General features: G+C 44.6%; 1 protein-coding gene across 2 annotated transcripts in view; it reads left to right on the forward strand.

Moving 5' to 3' along the window:
• The first annotated feature begins 2,732 nt into the window (after window positions 1–2,732).
• Window positions 2,733–23,840, forward strand: part of map9 (microtubule-associated protein 9) — a 33,383-nt gene continuing 12,275 nt past the window's right edge. Inside the window, exons 1-10 of one of the 2 annotated variants that reach the window (XM_077232416.1) lie at window positions 2,733–2,811; window positions 2,907–2,994; window positions 3,184–3,313; window positions 3,505–4,125; window positions 4,566–4,765; window positions 6,489–6,585; window positions 6,744–6,799; window positions 7,023–7,093; window positions 15,950–16,106; window positions 16,222–16,311. In XM_077232416.1, the coding sequence (XP_077088531.1) occupies window positions 2,920–2,994; window positions 3,184–3,313; window positions 3,505–4,125; window positions 4,566–4,765; window positions 6,489–6,585; window positions 6,744–6,799; window positions 7,023–7,093; window positions 15,950–16,106; window positions 16,222–16,311 (1,497 nt within the window). In that variant the 5' untranslated portion in view covers window positions 2,733–2,811; window positions 2,907–2,919. Of the gene's footprint in view, window positions 2,995–3,183; window positions 3,314–3,504; window positions 4,126–4,565; window positions 4,766–6,488; window positions 6,586–6,743; window positions 6,800–7,022; window positions 7,094–15,949; window positions 16,107–16,221; window positions 16,312–23,840 lie in introns of both variants that reach the window. The other variant, XM_077232417.1, reaches the window with a different exon arrangement.

Below are 23,840 nucleotides of genomic sequence, written 5' to 3' on the forward strand. Positions count from 1 at the left end.
CTTATATGATTTTTCTGGGTCGCCGTGGAAACGGCATTTGTGTGCAGGCAAGCGGGCCATGGTACCGGCTTGTTTACTGCAAAATACACTGGAACAGTCGCATTTTCTGGAACTGAACGAGCGGAAGTTTGATGGAAGTCTGGCCGCGGCGAGACTTTTTTTTTTTTTAATCTGCTGCGAGAGCTGGGATCGAACACGGGTCCCTCGTGCAGATAAGAGAGCGTCATCACAGTTTTGTGTGTGTGTTGGCGAGCCTTTTGTATAACACGCACGCCTGCAAACAAACGTCAACACATTACTGCAATATTGACATTTTCAACCGTTCAGGCATATGAGGAGCTGAGAAATGTTTGAGAAATGGAGATTGGTCCGGCCTCGGTGGGACAAAAACACACTCTTTCCTCATTTCGCCGGTGACGCGTGCCCACGGGTTGAGAGCGTCATCACAGTTTTGTGTGTTTCTGCGTTTGTTTGCAGGCGTGCGTGTTATACAACAAGCTCATTGCCGCAATATTGACATTTTCAGCCGCTCAGACTACGAGGAGCTGAGAAATGTTTGAGAAATGGAGATTGGTCCGGCCTCGGCGGGACCAAAACACACTCTTTCCTCATTTCGCCGGTGACGCATGTCCACGGGGGGCGGGGTAGCTTTCTTGTAACGTAAAGAAAGCTAGCCGCACCGCGGTTTTGATGCTGGCCCGTTTCACTGACGACTCGTCGGCAGAAGGGGGGAGGTCCACAGAGCTCGCCCAGTCATCACTGTCCGACGCCAGGATAGAGCAGCTGGCCTTCTCTACAGATGCAGCTACCTCGTCGTCATTAACGGCCGAAGCGGCGGCGCGCGGTGGCCGTTGTCTGTCAGCGAGCGACTCGAGTGAAGCTGGTGAAGCTGGTGAAGCTGGCAGGCGAACCGGCAAGCTTTCACGGGCTAGAGAAGGCTCGGGGACCCGCTGAGTACGGCGCTTTTACGGCGCGGCACTACAGCGGGCGGAAGAGCAGGCTCTGAGAAGGATGCCAGGCGCGTCCTCAGTCACCATGGGCATCAGCTCGTAATGAGGGCATTCGCCGTCAGTGAGCGCGAGAGCCGCGTTATCCTCACCCAGGCAGGAAGCGCAGATGACGGTCCCCGTCGCTGAGTGTGGCTCGGCACGAGCTGCAGGATCTTTGCATCTTTAAAAAGACGCAGCTCTTTTAGGAGAGAGAGAGATATACAGTGAAGGTGTAAGTCGCAGCGGCGAACACACACTCTTAGCATTGAAAGGATATAGACGCCAGAAAGCGTAGCAGGTACGGCGGCTGAAGGCGGCGAGGTGAAGGCCAGCAGCTTCAGGCTCGAAGGCTCGTCCTGCAGAAGGCTTTGTCAACGGCGCGGCTTCTCACTCCGGATCCAGCGATGCAGTAGTGCTTCGCTGAAGAGATGTAAATCAGTTTGTATCAGCCTGTCGAGCATATTTATAGGCCAAGGCCACGCCTATTCTGGCGGGACGTGATGAAATGGGCGCGAAGCGCCCCCATTGGGTATCACGTCACGCAGGGCCTCTCTCGATAGGCTGCTGCTGTTGTCGCAGGGCAGCCAATAGGTGCGCGAGCCGTCTTGCCTATGTCTGCATGCTGCCGCACAGCGTTTTACATTAATTCAAAATTAAGGATAATTTTTGGCTTCAATATCTCGTGGAAAAGAGGTTTTCCCCATAGCGTAAGATATTACGCAGTACGAGAGATACTCTCGTAAGAGAACTCAGATGCGCGAGAGATTGTAATGACGATTTACTACTAATCATGGAACCGGCTTTACTGATGAGATGCGCATGCGTCACGAGCTTTGAGTATGCGCACGAAGGGGGTCACGCGCGCTGGGAGGAGGGGGGTATGGTACAACCGTTTGATTGACTAACTTACTGTCCAATGATTCCAGGTGGTCTTGGAAATGATTGGCTGGAGTTTTTCGAGTCCTGCCCATTCCACAGATGATTAAATTGAGTTCGAAGCACTGAAATGAAAATTAAGCAGTGGCTGTAAGTGGGTTAGGAATAGGATTTCAAGTTATTTTGAAAAAATGGACAAAAAAGAGAATCACATACCCCACCTTTAAGTTTTAATTTGGACTTTTTATGATTTACAAAAGCATGATTTTTTTCTTATGTAGGGTAAATGGGCTTCCATAGGTTTTCAATTCCAAAAGCTGCAGTTAATTCAAATTGGATGAACTGGTAAAATTTAGGGCATTCAATGTAAAATGCGTTTGCCATAGTATACAGAGCAATGTCACCACGCCCTCGTTTAAGTTTAGCCAGAGCCGTCTACGGAGCAAAAGACCAAAAGCGAAAACACCAAAGTGACTGAAGGATTGCCGTAAAGCAGTATCTCTGGCCACACGATGTGTATGATGTCGTTGACATTTTAAAAGACTTTTTAAAGCAAACAAGTGACTCTAAAAAATCTAACACCCAGCAATGAGTAATTTCTTTGCATCTCCTTTCGAATACAACATTCAAATTACTAGACCGAAAATTATATCCCTGAGAAAAGTGCATTTTGATGGGTATAGCTCCATTGACTTCCATTCATTCTGCACTCGTCCTGTGAGCGCCCTCATATGGAACCAGAGTGGAACTGCAACCAGTTCAGAAGCCGGAAGTTTACTGAGAGTGACGTTCTCCCCTGGTTTCTTTTACTGTCTATGGGTTTAGCCTTCGTCGTAGTAGGTTACGTACATTCTCATCCGGTAGTTGCTTGGTAACTCGCGTAAACAAATGGCGTTCATGGTGAGTTGAGCAACGCTTACTACCTCACTTTTGTTTTGAAGCTACGGTAGGTTTTAATTGTTGGAACGGTTGATGATGTTTAAATGCAATATCTAAAACGATCATGTGCTTGTTAATTAACAAATGATTGCATTTAAACAGTCCGTTCGATAAGATGAATGACGAGTCTTTTTCTACAACGCTTGCTTACACGAAAAGCCCTAAAACATCCAGAAGAACAACTTTTCAGGTATTAGCGTCTAATCATTAGTGTGCTCTTAAGTGAAATGTTTCTTTCTTAGATTGTCAGACACATCAGCCTTTGTCTGAAAGCCTTGTGAGCTGCCTAGTTTCGAATCCGAACGTTCGTAACCGTATTAATGCTCTCTTATGTAAGTCAGTATGATGTCAATGACACGTGCCTGTTGTTGAATTTCAGGATGAGCTAAAGAAAGCTGTGTCTGCTAGAGCCAACACCAAGCATAGTTACTCTGATGACTTTGAGGATGATGATGATGATGATGGTAAAAATTATGAAGATGATGATGATGATGATGATGGTGGTGATGGTAGGTAGCCTACAGAATGGCATGCTTATCTAAATCATCTTCAAAGCATGGCTCAAGTTCATGGTATAACCTACTCAGAACTATAGGCAAAACCTTACATAGAATCAGTTTGTTTATCCCCAATAAACAGTAATTCAGTTTCAATGTAATGTTGTTCTTTGCCTTGTATTGAAATACTTGAATTGTTTCAGCAGACATACTGAACAAACTTCTTAAAAGACAAAAACAGAAAAAGGAGAGATTTAAAGCTGGGAAAACAAAAGGCAAAATCAATGATTTCAAGCTTACAGATGATGAAGAAGAAAATGTCAAACCCAAAAAAGTGTCTTTCATGAAAACCAAAAGAACCAGCTCTCCTGTCCATTTTGAACAGCTAAACTCCATGGGAAGTGCAGATGGCCCGATCAGGTCTTTTCATTCCACCCAATCCAGGAATACTTCTCAAAGTCCAAGCGATTCTTACACTGCAGAGAAAAATGAACAGTCAGATTCCCTTTTTTCCTCTCTATCTGACAAGTTTCAACCAGAATTCACTTTACTCCAAAATAATGAACAGTCAAAATCAGTAATGAGGTTGAGGAACCAAACAGAATCTGTGGTGAGGAAGAGCCTGTCAGAATCTCCACTGCCACTAAATTCTGAGAATAGCCTATGGGAATCTTCCATCCCCCTTAAATCAGAAGGCTCCCAGTGGGACAGTCCATTACCATTGCCTTCAGAAAAAGATGAGGCCAACCAAAGGATTGGAGAAGATGGTGACCTACCCATTCCTCAACCCAGGGAGAGAAGTGTTAAACAAAAACTCTCTACAGGTCAGGGCTACAGTCTTTGCATGTGTGCTGCTGTTTAAGATCTGTGGTATTTTGTAAGCCCAATTATTACTACTGTTTATTATAATGCTGTTTTGGTGCTCAATTATTAATAATGGTTCTTATTACTTTTTGGTGAATATAAAAGCTCAAAATAACAGCACTTATTTGAAATAGAAATCTTTGTAACATTAAAAAAGTCTTTACTGTCACTTTTAAACAATTTAATGCATCCTTTCCGAATAAAAGTATTAATTTATTTGCACCATAGTAATAAGAAATGTTTCTTGAGCACCAAATCAGAACAATTTCTGAAGGATCACGTGACACTGAAGACTGGAGTAATGATTCTGAAAATTCAGCTTTGCCATCACATTTGTCTGTAAAACCGTCTCAAGAAATGTCAGAAACTAACAAATAAAACACATATTCTTTATTTAAAGGTTACGTTGATCGAGACATGTCACCCAGACCCAAGCCCAGACAGAGGACAACAAATATGTGTGACAATAGTCAGTTAGAAGAGGAAACACAAGCAGAAACTCCTGGCTTCAGCAGAACAGCCACATCCTCTATGTCTATACCCTTCTCCAACAAATCCTCTTCTGAGAAGAGTGAAACCTCTACCACTGAAAGTGTTCAGGTGAAAATGTGTAAATGATAGAAAGAGAAAATGTGAAATAGCAGGAACTAATTTAAACAATCGGCTGTAAATACTAAAACCATAAAAAAGGTGTTACATTTTTCAATTACAGTAATCAATTTAGTGGAGTCATATGTTGACTCTGTTAGCGGCAGTGGGGGCTGGTGTGTTTTAAAATAGAAACACACCTTTCTTTTTAAAAACTTCTTTAAAATGGGTTTAGTGGTCACTAATAGACAGAATATTTATTGAAAACAACACATACATCAAGACAATATAAATATAAGTTCACTCACCTAGTCCTAGCCTATCACTTGAAGCAAAAATCCATCCTTCTGTCCTTTTAAATGTCTGTTTGAATCAGTTAAAGCTGATTGCTTTAGCCTATATCCAACTTAGGCACGGGGTCTTCCTTCATTTTTAATTTGTAGCTGTTGAATGGTAGTTTAGTAAAATTGTTTGCGATCAAATATTCAGTGTCACTACTCTCCATAGTTACATCAGCAGTGGCAGTTCAAACTAATATCACATAATTTACGTCTTGTCGATGATTGGTTGATATACCAAGGGAGGCTAGCCTCCTCTGTCGTGTTTCTTTTCTCAACACTTGCTAATCGCTGAAAGTGAAAAACTCAATGGTGATTGGCTTTTTTTTTTTTTTTTACCAGTGGAGGCCCAAGTCTCCGGCTATGGATTTGCCTCCCCCTCCCTTTCTCTATCCCCTCAGACTCGCGTTTCGCAGATTCGGCACATTCGGTGAAGAGGCGCACGGTGGTTACACTTACAGTGGGGAAATTACAAACAAGAAATACACACATTCTGGGACATAAAATTAATAACTGGGAAATGTTATTAACATTAAATCGTCCTTTTCTCATTTTCACCTCAAAATGTTGGGTAGGCTGTGCCTGATTGGCCTCCCCTGACGAGCTGCCATTGGTTAGCAGTAGTTTATATATCACAACATAAACAAGCTGATCAGGTCTAAATCCAGATTCAAGCAAATGTTTTAACAGATCCTTGTTTTTAACCCTCCTAATGCATTAAAAAAACTTTATACACCTTTTGCATTCCAGGGTCTGTTTGGATCCGAACAGTCATAGCTTAATGTTTTTCAACTAAAACCATATTGTATAGCTAATCAGTAACTTCTCATTAATGAATGAATCCACAAAAGTTTTAAGGTTCTAAATGTTACAATGTCCAAACCTTTCCTTTTTAAATTTAGACTACTTAGTCTATGAACTTTTGCTCTACAAACACATTAAAACATTACCGTAATTTGTTTGTCATTTTATTTTAATTTCAGAATTATTGTGTTATTGTATTGTTCATGTGCGAGCATGTTTATAAACAAAATACATTCCCAGTGGGAAGGGTCAAAAATGTGTGTGTCAGTGTAGGAAGGAGAGTAAATGTATTTTATAGAAGTAATTTGAGACAAATCTAAATAATATATGTAAAAAATAAAATTAATAAATGAAAAAAGGCATAATTTCATGTGTAAAGCCACTGTTCAATTTCGTCTCTAAACGTACTGAACGCAAAAGTTGTAACAAATTATTTTAAATGGTTATATCTCTATTTTTAAAAATAAATTGTGTATTTTGACAGTCTTAACACACCTAAAAAAATCATCTTCATACTAAAAATAATGGATTAAAAGAAAAAAGAAAAATTTACCTGAATGCAATAGGTGGGTTAACCCTATTTTTTACTGCAGGCTCAAGATGAACACCAGGCCATGTCAGAAAAGTCCATTACACAGTCTTGTTCAACAGTAGAGCAAGTGTCTGAAGCTCCAGCCACTGCAGACAGTGGTATGTGGGAATGAATTTAGATTGTTTTAATGTTCAGACTTTTACTGTTGTAAAGAGATTACATTTTGGTACTGTTGATCTATGACCTAACATCTAATATTTTAAAGTAAATTATAGTTAAGTATTTTATTAATAATTTCAAATAATTTTCATTCTAGTTGCCTCAGAAGAATGCAAAGGGAGAAATCACTCAACATCATTTGAAGAAAAGCCTGTAAGTATGATTAAGAGTGAAAAGATCTTGTTCTTAACGTTTATTTTGAAAGATGGCTCACCGGAAATTGCATCTCTGTCAGCAGTGTAATAAGAAACGGCTTCTTTTTTTTTTGTTACTAAAGGATGCAGTACCCTACAAATTAAGATCAATAACTGCCTTGTCAACATTTAAATGCTAATATAAATCTTAATTAAATCTGTCTTCACACTTTTCCCATCAGGAGAGTTCTCAGCATGACCTTGACTACATGTCAACCACACAAAGCCACATGTCTAGAAAATACACAGACAGGTTAGTGAATTTGTTTAATACATAATGCTGATACAAGCAGTAATATGCATGTGGTGAACTTCTGAAATAAGGAAGCTAAGTTTTTAAAAAGTGTAAATTGTTCCATTGATGTTCACACATCATCTGGTGATCCATTTTACTGGACACTTAAAGGGATAGTTCACAAAAAAAGAAAGAAAATTGTCAGCCTTTACTAAGTCTCATCATTTCAAACCATTATGTCCGTCGTTGATCTTCGAAACACAGCATCTAGGTTACTAATGTAACCCCCGTTCCCTGAAGGAGACAACGGAGACGTTAACGTCGAATTTGGATCTCACCTGAGATCCCAATCAAAGTGGTAACAGAACAAGCCAAAGCACATTTGTGAATGAGATTTCCCGCTTCTGGGTATATAAGGCAATGTACAAGTACTCCCATTAAGTTTTTCGCTGAGGAGCTGAGGCGGTATTCTGAGACGGGGCCCCCAGCGGAGGTACAGGTGTTGTGGCGACGGGCATGTCTACATGTGTACTCAACCTCCTAACGATGAAGTCGTGTTTTCTGAGGGACTTACCATCTACTGCATCATGGTGTGCGGCAATAGCGGCAACATACACTTTCAGGGTGGAGAGAGACAGCCTTCGCTCCATCCTGTCTTGCAGGATAGAAAGCACAACATTGACTGGGCATCTACGGGGGTCTTCCCTGCGGGAAGAACATCAATCAACAAAGCGGTTCCACTTCAAAGCGTTACCGCACCTCATAGAGGGGGCTCTAGCTAATGTGATAGTGTCAACTGTCGCTGGAGGAGGGCCACTTAAAGGTGACCTATTATGCCCATTTTCACATGATGTAATATAAATCTCTGATGTCCTCATAATGTGTATCTGAAGTTCCAGCTAAAAAAACACCCAGATTTTTTATTATAGCTCGTCAAAGTTGCCCCTTTTTGGGTGTGAGGGAAAACGCTCCATTTTTGTGTGTCCCTTTAAATGCAAATGAGCTGCTGCTCCGCCCCCATTCAGAAGAGGCCGATCCTTTACACAAGCTTCAGATACTATGGGAACAACATAATAGCCAAGTTTCTCTCAGGCAAAATGGCAATAATACCCAGTAGCAGAGTGCAGCCTTACATGTTTGAACCAGAGTTAGACTCAGATGGAGAGACTCAGGAAGAGGCTGCAACTGTTAGACTGTTTGTGGAGTTACGTTGATTCATCTCATCGACTGACCTGTACTGTAATGTTAATCTATAAACTGTTGTATAGGTGCTTGTGTGTGAAGTGTATTAGGATGCCCACACAGCCAGAAAATATATGCATGGAGATAGAGCTGGTATGGTTTAGTTCACTGTTATAATGTCGGACTGCTGCTTCAGTCTGGGTGGGATCTAGTGTAGATCGTCACCAGTCGTGGGCGGGGTTTCCTTACTTTTACGTATGAGTAGGGGGAAATTTGAAATTCGCTTGTTGTGAGAGATTGATTTTGATACAGTATATGGGGATTATAAAAAAAGTATTGGGTGGATTTTTACCATTAGGCCTATAGGCTGGTTGTTTACACACACTGTAGACACACATTTGTGTTTAAACACCTTATAAAAGTGAATTTTGCATAATAAGTCAAACATTTTCGATACCTATACCTTGACTTCGATACCGGGCATTTCCTTAACAATACTTTTTCCGATACCAATTTTATGAAATCTGTTTTATCAAGATTAATGCGTTGGGAAAAAATAGCAAGGAGACATTTTAATTGTTTATTAATAAACTAATGTTTTCTGAGTCAGAGTCGCCTGCAAAGATGAAGTTGACTTTGCTGACTCGTCATTCAGCATAGTGAACATGCACGCGTGCGCACCTATAGAGAGAACTTTCATATGGATTACATAATCAGAGAGTATTTGTTTTCGATTGAAAATTAGTTAATTTAAAATTAGACATTTCAAGCTTTCTATATGCCTTTTTCTCATGCCTCCAGTTCTTCTTGGAATCGAAGACTGAGCAACCTTCTGCCCTTAAAGTCCCTGTAAAGGCAATTAAAAAAAAAAAATCTAAACACATTATAAATGTTAGAAATGTATTGCTAAAACATATTACAAAGACTGTGGACTGTGAAGTACTGAATTGTGGAGTTAGACCGTTAAACAGTTTTTCACCATTGCAATTTTCCGGATTTTTTGGGCGGGTCTAAAACAGGGCTCGATGACGCACTGGAGCCCTTGAGCTCCTGGACACGCCCCTACTTGATGACGCACTGGAGCCACTGAGGCTGGCCGCTTTCCTAACAATATAAATAGAGCACATTCACATCGGTTTGGCACTCAAACGGAGTTACTGTCAGTACTATTATTAGTTACTACAGCCTACAGTTTGCTGGCTAGCTATGTCTTCGTCACGGAAATGCGTACTACCTATATGCGATCATGTACAAAACAGATCGGTGTCCTTGTTTAAATTTCCTAAAAACGATCACATCAAGATGAGGTGGATTAATTTTTTGAAGAGCCACCTTGATGGAGAGCTGAGGATCACCACCAAAACCCGCCTCTGTAGTGATCATTTTACTCGGGATAGTTTTATAAACTTTCGTCTGAGACAACTGGGATTCACTGATAATCCGCTGGTACTGGTGAAAGGGGCTGAACCGCCTCGGCCTTCATCCTCCCGTCGCGCCGACAACTTGTGACATCATCGGCAGTGCGTGCCCACTAATTAGTGTAAGTTGCCTTGTGTGCTTATGTTATAATTATAGTAGGTAGTCCACAGTAACTACTAAATTCTGCAACCCTCTAACGTGATTTTTTTGTGTGTGTTTATTTAACGTTATATGATCAATATTCCTTAGCCAAGTAATTTAAACTATTATCTGTTCACAAAGCAGTCCCTTCCAACCACAAGACAAAAATGTTTTATTCTGTTATTCTGTTTATTGCTAGTCTAACTTAATTTGTCTAAGTTAGGTTATGATAGTTAGCATTCTGTTGCAGAACGAGGGGGACGATGTTGACTTTCTTGGTCAATGTCCTCTAAATCAGATTCAGGCTCTGGAGGCTCAAACATATATGGCTTGGTAAAACCTAATAAGCTGCTAGGAGCATCCATTCCGGCTGTAGCGGTGACAGTTGAGTGTGGCAACGGCAGCTTTACAGCGACTGGGCGTGGTTTCAGCGCAGCCAGCGGACACGCCCCCAGCGTTTGAGAGCAGAGACTACTGCTCATTTTTTCAAGATTTTGATAGCTTATTTTATGTACTTGCCGGCTTTTTTTATCATTCAAATTTGGCCGGGTGGCTAATAACACATTTTTCTGTAATATGACAAACTCAGAACACATACTTAATTTTGACTTTACAGGGACTTTAAGTTTATTCCGTGCATTGTCAAGTGCTTCATCAGATTTGTCTTTGGCATCGATCCTGATGAAATGTAGCCACACTTTTGATCTTTTACAAATCTATGGGGGTTGGGACGCTACACACTACAGCCTCACATGTGAGCCACTTCTCTGGGTCTAACCTGCGTAAACTAGTGTTTTTCCTTGATGCCTCTCCACAGCCAATAATGCTGCAAGCTTATTGGCTCACTGACGTTGACGAGATTAAACCCTTAGGTATCGAATTTTGGCAATCTAGACAATTATTGGTACGCGATAGTATCGAGGCAATTCGTCAGTGCCTAAAAAGTATCGAACTCGTTACCCATTCATAGTCCAGAGACCACACATGGAGATTCCAGAGGTCTAGACTCGGGTGTCAGGTGGTGCCCTGTTCCAGAGAAAGAAGGTCCTTCCTCAGGGGAATCCGCCAGGGAGGGGCTGTCAAGAGGAGCATGAGTTCTGGGAACCAGGTTCGGGTGGGCCAGTACAGGGCTCGCAAAACTGATAGCCAAACGGCCCGGGGCTATTGTGTTTTCCAGTCGGGCTATCAAAATGCATAACCGGCCTGCCCGACGGGCTATCTGAAATAGTGCAATTAAATTGCTCCCTTTTATTCACATTATTGACTAGTTTTTTAAGGAAAAATATGACCGTGCAAGTTTTTGATTATGCTGATTTATCCGCAGCACAATTTCTCCTGGCGTAAGTTTGTTTTAAAAAGTGGGTGTGGGTATGTTGCTAATACAATGCAAAATCAGATATATGTATCAATTCAAATAACCATTTGAGAAAAAAAAATAACACGATGTCTAGAAATCATTTTTAGTAGTAACGTTACATTGGGTTTAATTCGTCTTTTAATGAGATCCACTAATACCCCTTTTACACCAAAAGAGAACTGGTTCGGAACTGGTGCTGGTTCAAAGTTGGTTCGGAGTTGGTTCAACTTGCGAACCTTCCCAGAACCTGTTTGTTTTCCAACTGACTAGAGCGCCCAGCGAACGACGTCGTTACGTACTGTGTACGTCGCCATACGTCTAGAAACGCTTGCAAGTACAACATTAATTTGGGATTATCTCTAACTCGTGTACCAAGAAGGCTTTAAAAACAATTGAAATATGTAAGTCTTTTAATCTTTTCCTTCGATATGTAATCTTTTCTTATTAGTTATGCACTCCTGTCTTGTGTCTTTTTTTTTCTTTCCTTTTATTTGTTCTATATTGTGACTGTTTTCTTCTTTGCTTACATAATGTTTTCAATAAAAAAATAAAATTAAAAAAAGCTAGAAACGCTTGCGCCAACTTCAAGCATAACAATTACAATGACGGACTACATTGTGTTTCTGCAACTCTTTCTCCTGGCTTTGTGGTCAGAAAAGATATTTAGAACACATCTAAACCCGCCCCCAGCCCCAGACGTAAGCATGACGTTGTAAAAGAACGGTTCTAGTCCAGCAAAGAGTTGGTGCCGCTTTGGAACCAGTTTTCCTGGCCGAGAACCGGTTCTTTGGCTGTCAAAACACAAAGAACTGGTTCGCGAGTAGGCACCGGCTCCGAAGCGGCTCTAAAAATGCTTTTGTGGAAAAGGGGTATAATATTCTTAGTGCCGAGAATTTCCACGTGAATAAATGCATAGATCAGCGATCTTGATTGTGTACCTTAATGGTCTTATGGTTAACTTTTGCCAAGCGTGTCAGGGGTTCTGGGTTCTAATCCGCACACGAATAGATTTTTTTTTTCCCTCATCAAAACCGAATATGTTCATCAGTGGTTACAGTTTATATCAAGTAGGGCCACATTTGTGTGCATTTTGTTTTGTGATTTCACCGGAATGAATAGTCTCCGCAACGGCAATAGATTGAAGCGCATGTCCGCGTCCGCGTAGTGAAGACTACCCGAGCCACAAGAGAACACTGTATCCATGCAACTGATCGCCGCAGCAACGAGCACTCAGCTTGAGTTCAAAAACAACACATTTTAGTGCTAGATTGTCTCTTATTTAATAACGAACTAAATGAATGCTCTGCTAGTTAACTGGAGATGTTTTATTTATTTGTAGTAGGACCATCCGTGCCTCGAAATGTTTCTCGAAAAGTGGTGGGGGACAATATTGACCCTGAGAAAAAGTGGTGGGGACATGTCCCACCCATAAATTACACCTATGCACAATAAAAATTAAAGCTCCACTTTCCCATGAATGCTTTACTTTGCATGTCAGAATGTTTGAATCCATGTGCTAACACACTATCACTGTAAAGCTGCTTTGAATCAAACAAATCTGTATGGTAAAAAGCGCTACATAAATAAAAGTGACTTGACCATCATATATTCTGCTATAAACAGCATGAAATAATTAGAGCACCATTTACTTGCCTCAAAAAAGTCTGATATTGTTATTATTATTATTTATTGCTACACTTCAATAAGTGAATTATTCAGTTAGAAAATTAACACTTTTAGCGTTGTCAGACTTTAAAACAACAGAGATGCGCACTTGTTGATATTTGTGTTTTAAAAAAGTTTTTGATTGATGTTTTGACTCCTAACCAATTTTCTATAGTAAAATTAATTTCGGGCTACCAAAATCTGAAGAGTGCCTGCCCGAAGGGCTACCAGCGATTTTGAAATTTTGTGAGCCCTGCAGTACGAAAGTGTTGTCTGTCTGGACCAGCACATACTTGTCCAGGCGCAGGGCAAGGTGTACTGCTAGCAACTCGATGCAATTGATATGCCACTGCAGGTGCGGTCCTGTCCAGGAGCCCGAGGCTGCTTGCCCATCGCATACCGTACGATCCCAGTCCGTGCTGGAGGAATCAGTTAAGACAACAACATGCCTGGATATTTGTACTAGGGGAAGCCTCGCTATCTTCGTAAAGACATGGGGTGACGAGGACAGACCGAAGGGGAGGACCTTGTACTGGTATGCCCATCCCTCGAACGCAAAGGGCAGAAACAGTCTATGTCGAGGTTGGATCGAGACATGAAATTACACATTCTTCTGGTGCAAACCGATCTTGGCTGCGAACACATGTGATAATGTGTTCTGCCTTAGCATCTTGAACAATAGCTTGTGAAGGGCCCGGTTCAAGACGCGCAGAGTTCATATCGGACGCTGCTGAACCTGGGGGGACGCCGGCCGAACTGATCGCATAGCAAGTCTGATCATCCAAACGACCCAGGATAATGGGCTGGGCTTCCAGACACCGTGCAAGGGTGACCAGTAGGCTAACAGAAGTACCCTTGGTGGGGTAGAGCTGTGTAGCACAGGGGTCCACCTCAGAAGGCGCAGCGTCCCGATGTGGGGGCCGTGAGTGTAGTTGCACACTTACCTGGCTCCACAATTCCCGTGAGGGAGTGGCTGGAGATGCGTGAGAAGGCGTTGCGTCCTTGAACCGCATACTTCTGCCTGTTGGTGAAAGAAAGGGGAGTTGAGAGGGGCAAGGTATTGCGTCGCTCACTGTCATCCCACATCCTTTGTAACCCAGAGACTGAGAAAACTGCTCTTTTGCTGAGATTTTGGGTAAAAGAAATAAACTCTTTTTGAAACAAACAAAAGATTCTCCGCCCAGCCCTCCACCGGGGGAAGAAGCGGTGCATTCACCGTCTCCTTAAAGGATTAGTTCACCTCAAAATGAAAATTTCCTAATAATTTACTCACCCAAATGCCATCCAAGATATCCATGTCTTTCAAGATATCCATATCCTGACCTTTCAACGTGATGATGTAGTTCCCGGAGCGTTGCAGATCAGCTCAATCCTAACAATTGTAGTTAAAAAGTGTATATATATATTTTTCATTTTTTTGAAAATGACCTATCATTTCGCGAGATAATACCCTATAGAAAGACATGGATATCTTGGATGGCATTGGGGTGAGTAAATTATTAGGAAATTTTCATTTTGAGGTGAACTAATCCTTTAAGACCATCTCTAGGTTGCCCGTCTCAGGGACGCTTCGCATGCTGCTCGGAATATTTGGGGGGCATTGAGATGGGCGGTGTCACCTTCCTGCAGGGAGCCCGACGTTGCAGCCTGTGTGAAGGCTGCTGCTGTGGCCATGATGGAGCATTCGGCAGTAGCATCATGTCGGGGCAGAATGTGTCCAATCGCCTTTGTCTGCTTTTGCACTGCGGGGAACTGCTGGACGAAATTCTCAACAGCGTTGCCGAAGAGGCCGGCCTGGTTGATGGGGGAGTAGAGAAAGCGAACCTTGTCGACTTCCTTCATCTCGGCCAGGTTCAGCCAGAGATGGCGTTCCTTGACCACTAGCATAGACAACGTCTGCCCAAGGGACCGCAAAGTGACTTTCATCGCCCGTAGGGCAGCTTCTGCATCAACCCTGGGTCAGAATTACCCTTGTGCAGCTCATTTAGTGCTTTGGCCTGGTATACTTGCAGGAGGGCCATGGCATACAGGGCAGAGGCATGCAACCATGGCGTGCAACTCACCCAGCAAACAAAACCCCATTGTAATCCTCAGATCACCCTGTGTATTAATCGAAGTGGCCCTCTGCACATCAAGGCCAGAACGGGGAAAGGACTCCACCTGTTTTCAGGTATCTTTGTCTTGATCTCAACATCGCGATGGTCATCTTCCTACAGTGGGTGCATGACTCATCAACAAATGCCACCTCAGCATGCTTACGGCCCAGACACGTGAGGCAGAGATTGTGGCTGTCAGACGGGGCCACGACCACATCCAGAAACACGCGGTTGGAATTACATCTTTAAAAGACGCAAGGTCACACCCACGTTTACTCTTTTAGGGCCCAGGGGAACACCCGCTGCATTTGACCGTGCACTCACTCAGCAACGTGACCTCCGCTGGAAAGCGCTGTCACACTAACATGCACAAACAGCTTCCCTCTTGTTCCGAAGACACTGAATGAAGATTGAGAGCAGAGTGAAGACAAACGTCTGGTTTTGAAGCAAAAGTTTAATGTGAGTATTTGCACACTGCCTTATATACCCGGAAAGGGGGGTGCGGCTTGCGGTACAAATCTCACTCGCCAATGTGCATTGGCTTGTTCTGTTACCACTTGAAGGTGAATTGGGCTCTCAGGCGAGAATACCAATTTGTCAGTCACTGACGTTAATGTCGAATGTGACTGACTGATAGGGAACTGAAGATATTTTTAATGAAACCTGAGAGATTTCTGAGATTTCTAAATGCATAGTGGAAAATAATCCAAACTAATTGAGAGACAAATGTATAACCTTTTAAGGCAGTCAACAAGAAACCACTACTATAATATGGGTATATTATCATTTACATTAACATACTTTATTGATACCAAGCCACATGGAAGTCTCACCAACTCAACACTTCTGTTAATTATTTTCTCATGCAATTATTTTTTCCACCTTGCTTCCTTTAATCATAAATGTATTTTTTTAATATTATAATGAGGAAACCATTACTTGGTGCTCCTAAAGAGTGTTACTTAAATGCACCAAACATTGAAAACTCAAAGAAGAATATCTTTTGGACGTTAGACCTTCAAGCTCCCGGTCAACCAGTTCCAGAAAGTCCAAAAGCTCATATATAGTGGAGTCTAAATACCTGGGAACATTGAAGATTTTGGATCAGAGGGCACAGGAAATCCAACAGGTTCCAGAAGCAGCAGATTCACTAAGAGCTGCTGTGTACCAGGTTAGACTAATCATTTACTAAAAACATCATAATAATTAGTTACAATTAGAGGCTGACTAATTTTTTTTTTATTAAATGTTTTTATTTCAATTTGGGAAAAATATTTTCTTAACAGGAATGGCTAAAAAAGAAAGAAGAAACTTTAAAAATAACAAGCAGGGCAAAAAAGCAGGAAGAGAAATTGAAAGAGGAGAAAATGCAAGAGGTAATTAACAAAAACCAATGCTGCGTCCGAAATCGAATACTTCCCTACTATATAGTATGCGAAAAACAATACGCCACTAGAGTACCTGGCGAAAAGTACCCTGATTACCTACTACTAGAGCTGGGCAATATGACGATATTATTGTATATCGACGATGTCTCGCAAGTATCGCAATGTCGATTATAACAATCTTTTTCCAGACGATAATCGTCAATAAAAAAATAAAAAAAGACATATATTTCACATAGCCCTATACACATATTTATTCACATGCATATGCACATGCACATGCATTCACATGAATTAAATATTTTCTATAGGCTAGTTAGTTGGGTTAGGAATAGAAAATCGATTCTTCTTGATAGCATTCTTTAAGTGCAAGACACGCCAAAGAGAACGTACTCGGTTACTAACGTAACCTCGGTTCTCTTTAGAGAGGGAACGAGTACTGCGTTACTAAAAAACCTCTTTTCCACGAGATATTGAAGCCAAAAATTATCCTTAATTTTGAATTAATGTAAAACGCTGTGCAGCAGCATGCAGACATAGGCAAGACGGCTTGCGCGCCTATTGGCTGCCCTGCGGCAACAGCAGCAGCCTATCGAGAGTGGCCCTGCGTGACACATATCCAATGGGGGCATTTCGCACCCGTTTCGTCACGTCCCGCCAGAAAGGCCGTGGTCTCGCCCTATAAATATAGCTCAATTAGGCTGGTACAACTGGTTTTCATCGCCGAAGCGAACCAGAGCTGTGTATGCACGGCAAGATACGCAGTACTCGTTCCCTCTCTAGAGAGAACCGAGTACGTTCTCTTACGAGAGTATCTCTCGTACTGCGTAAAATCTTTTTGGGCCTAATGACTCAAAAGTCATACTCAAACCAAGGCACGGGTACGTGCCCAAATCCCTCAACACACCGTTCAGGGCCCAGGTTATTTCCCTGTGCGCTCTCTCGGTTCATGATGAGGAGGAGGATGGGGAACACAATGCAAAACGCCATGCGTACTGGGATCCGACAACAAAGTCCCAAGGGCAGTAGCCCGAGGCTCATATAGTGCATAATCACCATAGACTCACAGAGAGTCGGAGAAGAGAGGCAGCAAGCATCATTCCACATGAAATGGCATCCTACAGGAGCTAGTTATGTTAACAGTGTTTCACACAGACAGGGTGAACGTGTTCAGCCTGAACTGGGTAATAGTACGGGTTATTCAACACCATGGAGCTGTTATATCGCTCAGTGAGCGATGCACAAGCAAAACTCAGCATCTGGGCCGGCACAGCGGGGCAGATAGCACTGAATTCTATACCGACAGAAGCTTGGCTTGTAAGGCGGAAACCTCTAGGTTCTAAAACCTTATAAATGTAGACGGCGAGGCCCAGCCCGCAGCCGTACAGATATCTTGCAGGGTAACCCCACTATACCACGCCCACGACGAGGCCACGCCTCTCTTGGAGTGCGCTCTGACACCCAAAGGACACTGCAGGCCCTTAGAAGTGTAAGCCAGTGCTATGGCGTCGACTATCCATCTGGATAGGCTCTGTTTTGATGGGGCCAGTCCCTTGGAGCGTCCGACAAACAAAACCGTAGGAAGGTCCCACACCGGGACTGTAGGAGGTCTGGGAGGGTTCAGCCTCCGAGCTCCCTTGAGGAATCGCACGACTAGGTTGTTTTTCCCCAGTGACTGGCCAGACACAGGTTTTGTAAACGTTGCTATGGCCGCCACGTACACTTTGAGCGTGGATGGGGTCCTGCCCTTATCCAGCAGCTCTTGAAGGAAGGAGGGTACTTCCTGGACCCCGCAGTCTACGGGTGAAAAGCCCTGAGCTTGAAACCATGCAGAGAACACAGACCATTTCGAGGAATAAAGCCGTCTAGTAGACGGGGCCCTCGCCTGCGTGATCGTGTTTAACACTCCCTCCGGGAGGTTAGCGGGTACCCGTTGATGGACCATGTAGGGACCATAGTTGCGGGCGAGGATGCCAAATCGAGCCCTTGGCCTGAGAGAGGAGGTCTTTCCTCAACGGTATTGGCCACGGGGCAGTGCTGGTCAGCCGCATCAGGACTGGGAACCAAGTCTGGTTTGTCCAGAGCGGAGCCACAAGCAGCACTGGGCATCCGTTTTCCCTGATTCGTTCCAGCACTTGAGGCAGGAGCGAGACGCGGGGGAAAGCATAGAGGGGAAAGCGGGGCCAGACGTGGGCCAGCGCGTCCTTGCTCTTGAAGAAATATTTCGGACAGTGAGCGTTCTCGTGGGACGCGAACAGGTCCACCTGCGCTCTGCTGAATTCTCCCACAGCAGTTGGATCGTCTGCGGGTGCAGCGACCATTCCCCTGCTGGGACATTGTTTCTAGACAGTCTGTCTGGTCCCAGATTCAGGTGACCAGGCACATGCGCCGCTCTCAGTGAAAGCAGGTTGTGCTGAGCCCAGACCAGGAGGTGACCAGGAGGTGACCAAGACGTGGTGACCCTCTATCTAGGGACAGAAGCTCCGTAGCGCGTTGTCGACTGCCATCATTTCCAGACAGTTTGTGTAGGAGCTTTTCCCGTTCTGACCACTGGCCAAAGAACGGTCTGCCCTCGAGTAGCGCTCCCCATCCCGAGGTGGAGGTGTCCGTGGACACCACTTTCACACCCGAGGGAGACCCCAGACTCACACCTGACTGATACCAGTCGGTTATCTTCCAAGGTGCCAAAGCTGAAACGCATTTCAGATCGACCCGGAGGCGAAACCGACCAGCGGTCCATGCCCTGGGCGGAACTCGCGCTTTCAGCCACAGATGCAGTGGGCGCATGCGAAGCAGACCCAGCTGGAGCACTGAAGGTGCTGAGGCCATGAGGCCCAGCATTTTCTGAAACCTTTTGAGCTGGACTATCGAGCCGTGGCGGAGGGATTTCACAACGTGCTGAATGTCCAGTTCGCGCTCTGGTGACAGACGCGCTGTCATAGATAGCGAGTCCAGCACTGTTCCCAGAAAAGAAATTTTCTGGCTGGGAGACAGCGAGCTCTTCGCCCAATTGACTGTGAGACCCAGATTCTCGAGTTGCTCGAATAATGTGTCCCTGTGTTCTATGAGCTCTGATTGTGATCGAGCTAGAATCAGCCAATCGTCCAATTAGTTCAAAATTCGCATGCCCTGGAGTCTCAGGGGTGCGAGAGCCGCATCCATGCACTTCGTAAATGTACGGGGTGCCAGGGACAGGCCGAACGGCAGGACTTTGTATTGGTATGCCTGGCCCTCGAAGGTGAATCTCAAGAATTGCCTGTGACGTGACGCTATTTGTATTTGAAAATAGGCGTCTTTCAGATCTATTGACATAAACCAGTCCTCCTGGCGAACTTGTGCGAGGATTTTCCTAGTTGTAATCATTCTGAACTGGCGCTTCGCGAGCGCTTTATTCAGCTGTCGCAGATCTAGAATGGGTCTGAGACCCCCGTCTTTTTTCGGTACCAGAAAATACCTGCTGTATAGCCCCCTTCGCTCTGAGCCTGAGATAAAGGTTCTATGGCCCCTTTGCTCAGCAATTTCACTATCTCGGCTCGAAGTAGATGAGATACTTCGTTTTTTACCGTCGTTTCGAATAGCGAATAGCCTCTTTTTATAGTATTCAGCACCCATTCTGATACCCTGGGAAGCTTTGCCCACGCATCTGCGTGAATAGCTAGAGAAGGAATGAAATCTGGGCTCTGGCCGCGGCATAGCGGCGGCCGGAGAGCTCCGGTGTGCTGAGAAATAGACATTGTGTTTGCAGTGTCCGAGGCGGGGTGTGCACTGACGACAGCGGGCAGCCCGATCGCGCTCAGCTTCTCTCTGACAGGTTGTGGAGAGAAGGCGAGCGGGACCAGCCCCGTGGGGTTCGGCATGTCTGTGAGGGAATGTGGGCGCGGGATAGCGGGCACACTCGCTGCACTGAGAACACTGTCGGCTCGCGCCGACTGAAAATGTGTTGGTTTCGTTTTTACAGAAACCGTGGGACATGCTTCGTGTAGTGTTTGTGGGCACTGTGTCGTGGGCACGTACACTACATTTATTGCACAATCGACATGAGTCGATCTTATTTGTGCTAGCCCTGTATTGTGGCGGGCTGTGTCTGCGTGTGGGAATGGGCACTGAGACGTGGGCATTCTTACAACACTCATAACGCCATCGGCCGTGGCCGGAACAAGAGAAAATACACTCTTTATTGGATTTATCTGGGTAGCCATAAAAACGGCTTTTGTGTGCAGGCAAGCGGGCAAATGGACCGGCTTGTTGACTGCTAAATACGCTGGAACAGTCACATTGCATGGAACTGGACGAGCGAAAAATCCGTCCGCAGCGGGATTTGAACACCGTCGCTTTCCTAGAAAGGCTTGGAAGGCTTTGAGACCTCTGGCTTGATTTCGATCCTCGGCCGGGGCCCGCGCTAAGGGGGACAGCATCCAGCAGAGCGAGAGCGCGGTCTCTGTTCTCGGGCCTGGCGGCGTTGAGAAGCAGCGGCAGCGGGTTGTGCAGGTTGCGGCTGGGAGCTCCGGGCAGACGGCTGCTTAGAGCGACCTGCTGCGGAACTAGAGTGCTTCGGGAGGAAGTGCTTCATCGTCTGCGATGTCTTTTGAACCTCTTGGAATCTGTCCGCGAAATCTTTGACAGCAGATCCGAAGAGGCCAGCTGACGAAATGGGCGCGTCGAGGAATAAAGAGCGCTCCGCTTCAGTCATTTCAGACAGCGTCAACCACAGATGTCTCTCAGCCACGGTGAGTGAGGCCATGTTCCGCCCAATGGCCTGTGCAGCTGATTTTGTAGCATGTAGAGCCAGGTCTGTAGCGCTCCGCAAATCCGCAATGCTGATCGACTCAGCGCCTTCCTCGTCCATTTTTCGGAGAAGGTCGGCCTGGAAGATCTGCAAGATGGTCGTGTGTAATGCTGACGCGGCTTGCCCAGCGGCGGCGTATGCGCGACCGTGCATGGCTGACGTCACTCGGCAGGCTTTAGGTGGTAGCGCCGTCTGCGCTCGCCGTCCAGCAGAGGGCAGAGATGGGAAGCTACCGCTGCTTCCACTGGGGGAAGAGAAAGGTATCCTTTGTCTTTTGCACCGTCCACAGTGGAGAATGCAACTGAGACAGAGGTACGCACCCTGGCCGAGAGGGGGGTGCCCCAGGACCTCGCGACTTCTTTGTGAAGCTCAGGAAGAAAAGGCGCGGGCCTGGATTGTGACGGCACATGGTCCTTCTTGAGGAAGCATCCGTCCAGTCGGTTGCGCGCAGGCTGCGCGGGCGCCTCCCAGTTGAGGCAGAGGTTGTCGACGGCTTGAGAGAGCAGACGCATCAGCTCTGATTCAATGCCGGCTCGTTTCCCAGAAGGCTCGCGGATAGCAGAGGGGAGGTCCACAGAGCTCGCCAAATCCTCACTATCTGATGCCAGGATAGAACAGGCCTCGGCTGTTTCGTCGACCTCAATGGCAGAAGCGGCGGCGGACGGCGGCCACTGTCCGTCGGGGAGGGACTCGAGCGATGCCGGCGAAGCTGGCGGGCGAACCGGCGAGCTCTGGCGGGCAGGAGAAGGCTCGGAGCCGCGCTGGGCACGGCGCTTTTTACGGCGCGGCGCTACAGCGGGCTGAAGTGCAGGCTCTGAGAATGATGCCAGGTGAGTCCTCAGAGTCACCATCGGCAGTAGCTCACAGTGAGGGCATCCGCCGTTGACGAGAGCGAGAGCCGCATGATCCTCACCCAGGCAGGAAACGCAGATGACATGGCGATCCTCTTTACTGAGTTTGGCTCGGCACGCTGAAGAGATGAAAATTAGTTGTACCAGCCTAATCGAGCTATATTTATAGGGCGAGACCAAGCCCGTTCTAACGGGATGTGACTAAATAGGCGCAAAATACCCCCATTGGATATGTGTCACGCAGGGCCACTCTCGATAGGCTGCTGCTGTTGCCGCAGGGCAGCCAATAGGCGCGCAAGCCGTCTCGCCTATGTCTGCATGCTGCTGCACAGCGTTTTAAATTAATTCAAAATTAAGGATAATTTTTGGCTTCAATATCTCGTGGAAAAAAGGTTTTCCCCATAGCGTAAGATATTATGCAGTACGAGAGATACTCTCGTAAGAGAACATTTCTTTTTCTGAGCTGCACGTACATCCAAAGCGAGCACAGAGACCCGCTTCTCATATAGTGCACGGACAAATACACACACAATTATATCTCACAAATATCCTTCTTGTTCATTTATAGCATCAAATAACCATCAGAAGAATTGTTGTTTCAACCACGAAAAGACGTCAGTACACACCTTTTTTCAAGTTCAAAATATCCCTGTAAACACAGTTGGTTTCCTCTTAAACGGCTGAACAGTTAGGCCTATGTCTATTGAATCAATGCATTGACAGCTGCCAACATTTAATGTTGATCAAAGAACAAAAGAAAAAGAAAATCACTCACTGAACTTTTGTAACTTTAATTAGCTTATTAGCTCCAACGACAACATGAGTCTGTGAATGCGACTTTGAGATGCGTTCCCTGTCAAACATCATTTATCCTTAGGCTACATTCGTAAATCTGTTAAACATTTTTTTCTGGATTTCTTGATCTTTATATGATTTTTTTATTCGTACGCTATTCGTTTTCATACTTTTTTTTGTTGTGGTTGTTGTTGTTTTTTTTGTTCTGCAGACGAAAAAGTTAAACTATCCTGTTAATTCAGAATAGCAGAGATATCTCCAATATTTTATTTTGGTTCGCAGTATAATAAAAGTCCATAAAAAATGGTAGAAGTAACTTTACTCGTTTCTGAATATTAATTTAAATGTTGCACATGTTGCAGACCTTGGAACTCTAAAACCAGAAAGAAGGAGGGGGGAAAAAACTATTTTGCTCATGCAGAACAAAACAATGTGTTACTCCCTAATTTTAGACAAATAACAAATATATTATAGCTTGAATACAAGTTTAAAAACAGCGCTACACGTTATAATTAGGAAATTATACTTATCATCATTAAATCAGACGACAACGCCTAAAAAAGAAGAGAAATATCGGACCTTATGAAAAACAAATAGGCAAGACAGTACACCTTGACATCAACATGCATTCACCATTCTTACAATCACCAAATTGGGGTCTGTTCTGTTCAGTTGTATTCAACATTTCTCCTTGTTCAAACCTTTAACGTTTCAATCATTAAATTAAACTAGCTGAATTCCAGGCTATCATTAGATAAAGTGCAGCCAAACTCAACGGTGTATGTCGGCAGTGATGTCTCCGGCGGGACATGTTGGGGGCGGGGCTTGGGTAGACGATATAATCGGATATGGCGATATTGTTTGAGGCGATTATCGATAAAATATTTTTTACATATCGCCCAGCCCTACCTACTACCGCCGAGAATCTGAAGTGCACATTCGATGAAGGCTTTACTCCCACGAGGCCATGGGAGAGGATTATTGAAAGGCAGTGAAGCGACGCAACTGACATTTGTAGGTCACACGACTAACAACATACATTCATACTATATAGAACGTACTTTTTTAACCATCTTGAAGATAAACTT

The sequence above is a fragment of the Siphateles boraxobius genome, unplaced genomic scaffold (genome assembly GCF_051911475.1).
Source record: "Siphateles boraxobius isolate OS27281-9 unplaced genomic scaffold, OSU_SipBor_1 17, whole genome shotgun sequence".
Taxonomy (NCBI): domain Eukaryota; kingdom Metazoa; phylum Chordata; class Actinopteri; order Cypriniformes; family Leuciscidae; genus Siphateles; species Siphateles boraxobius.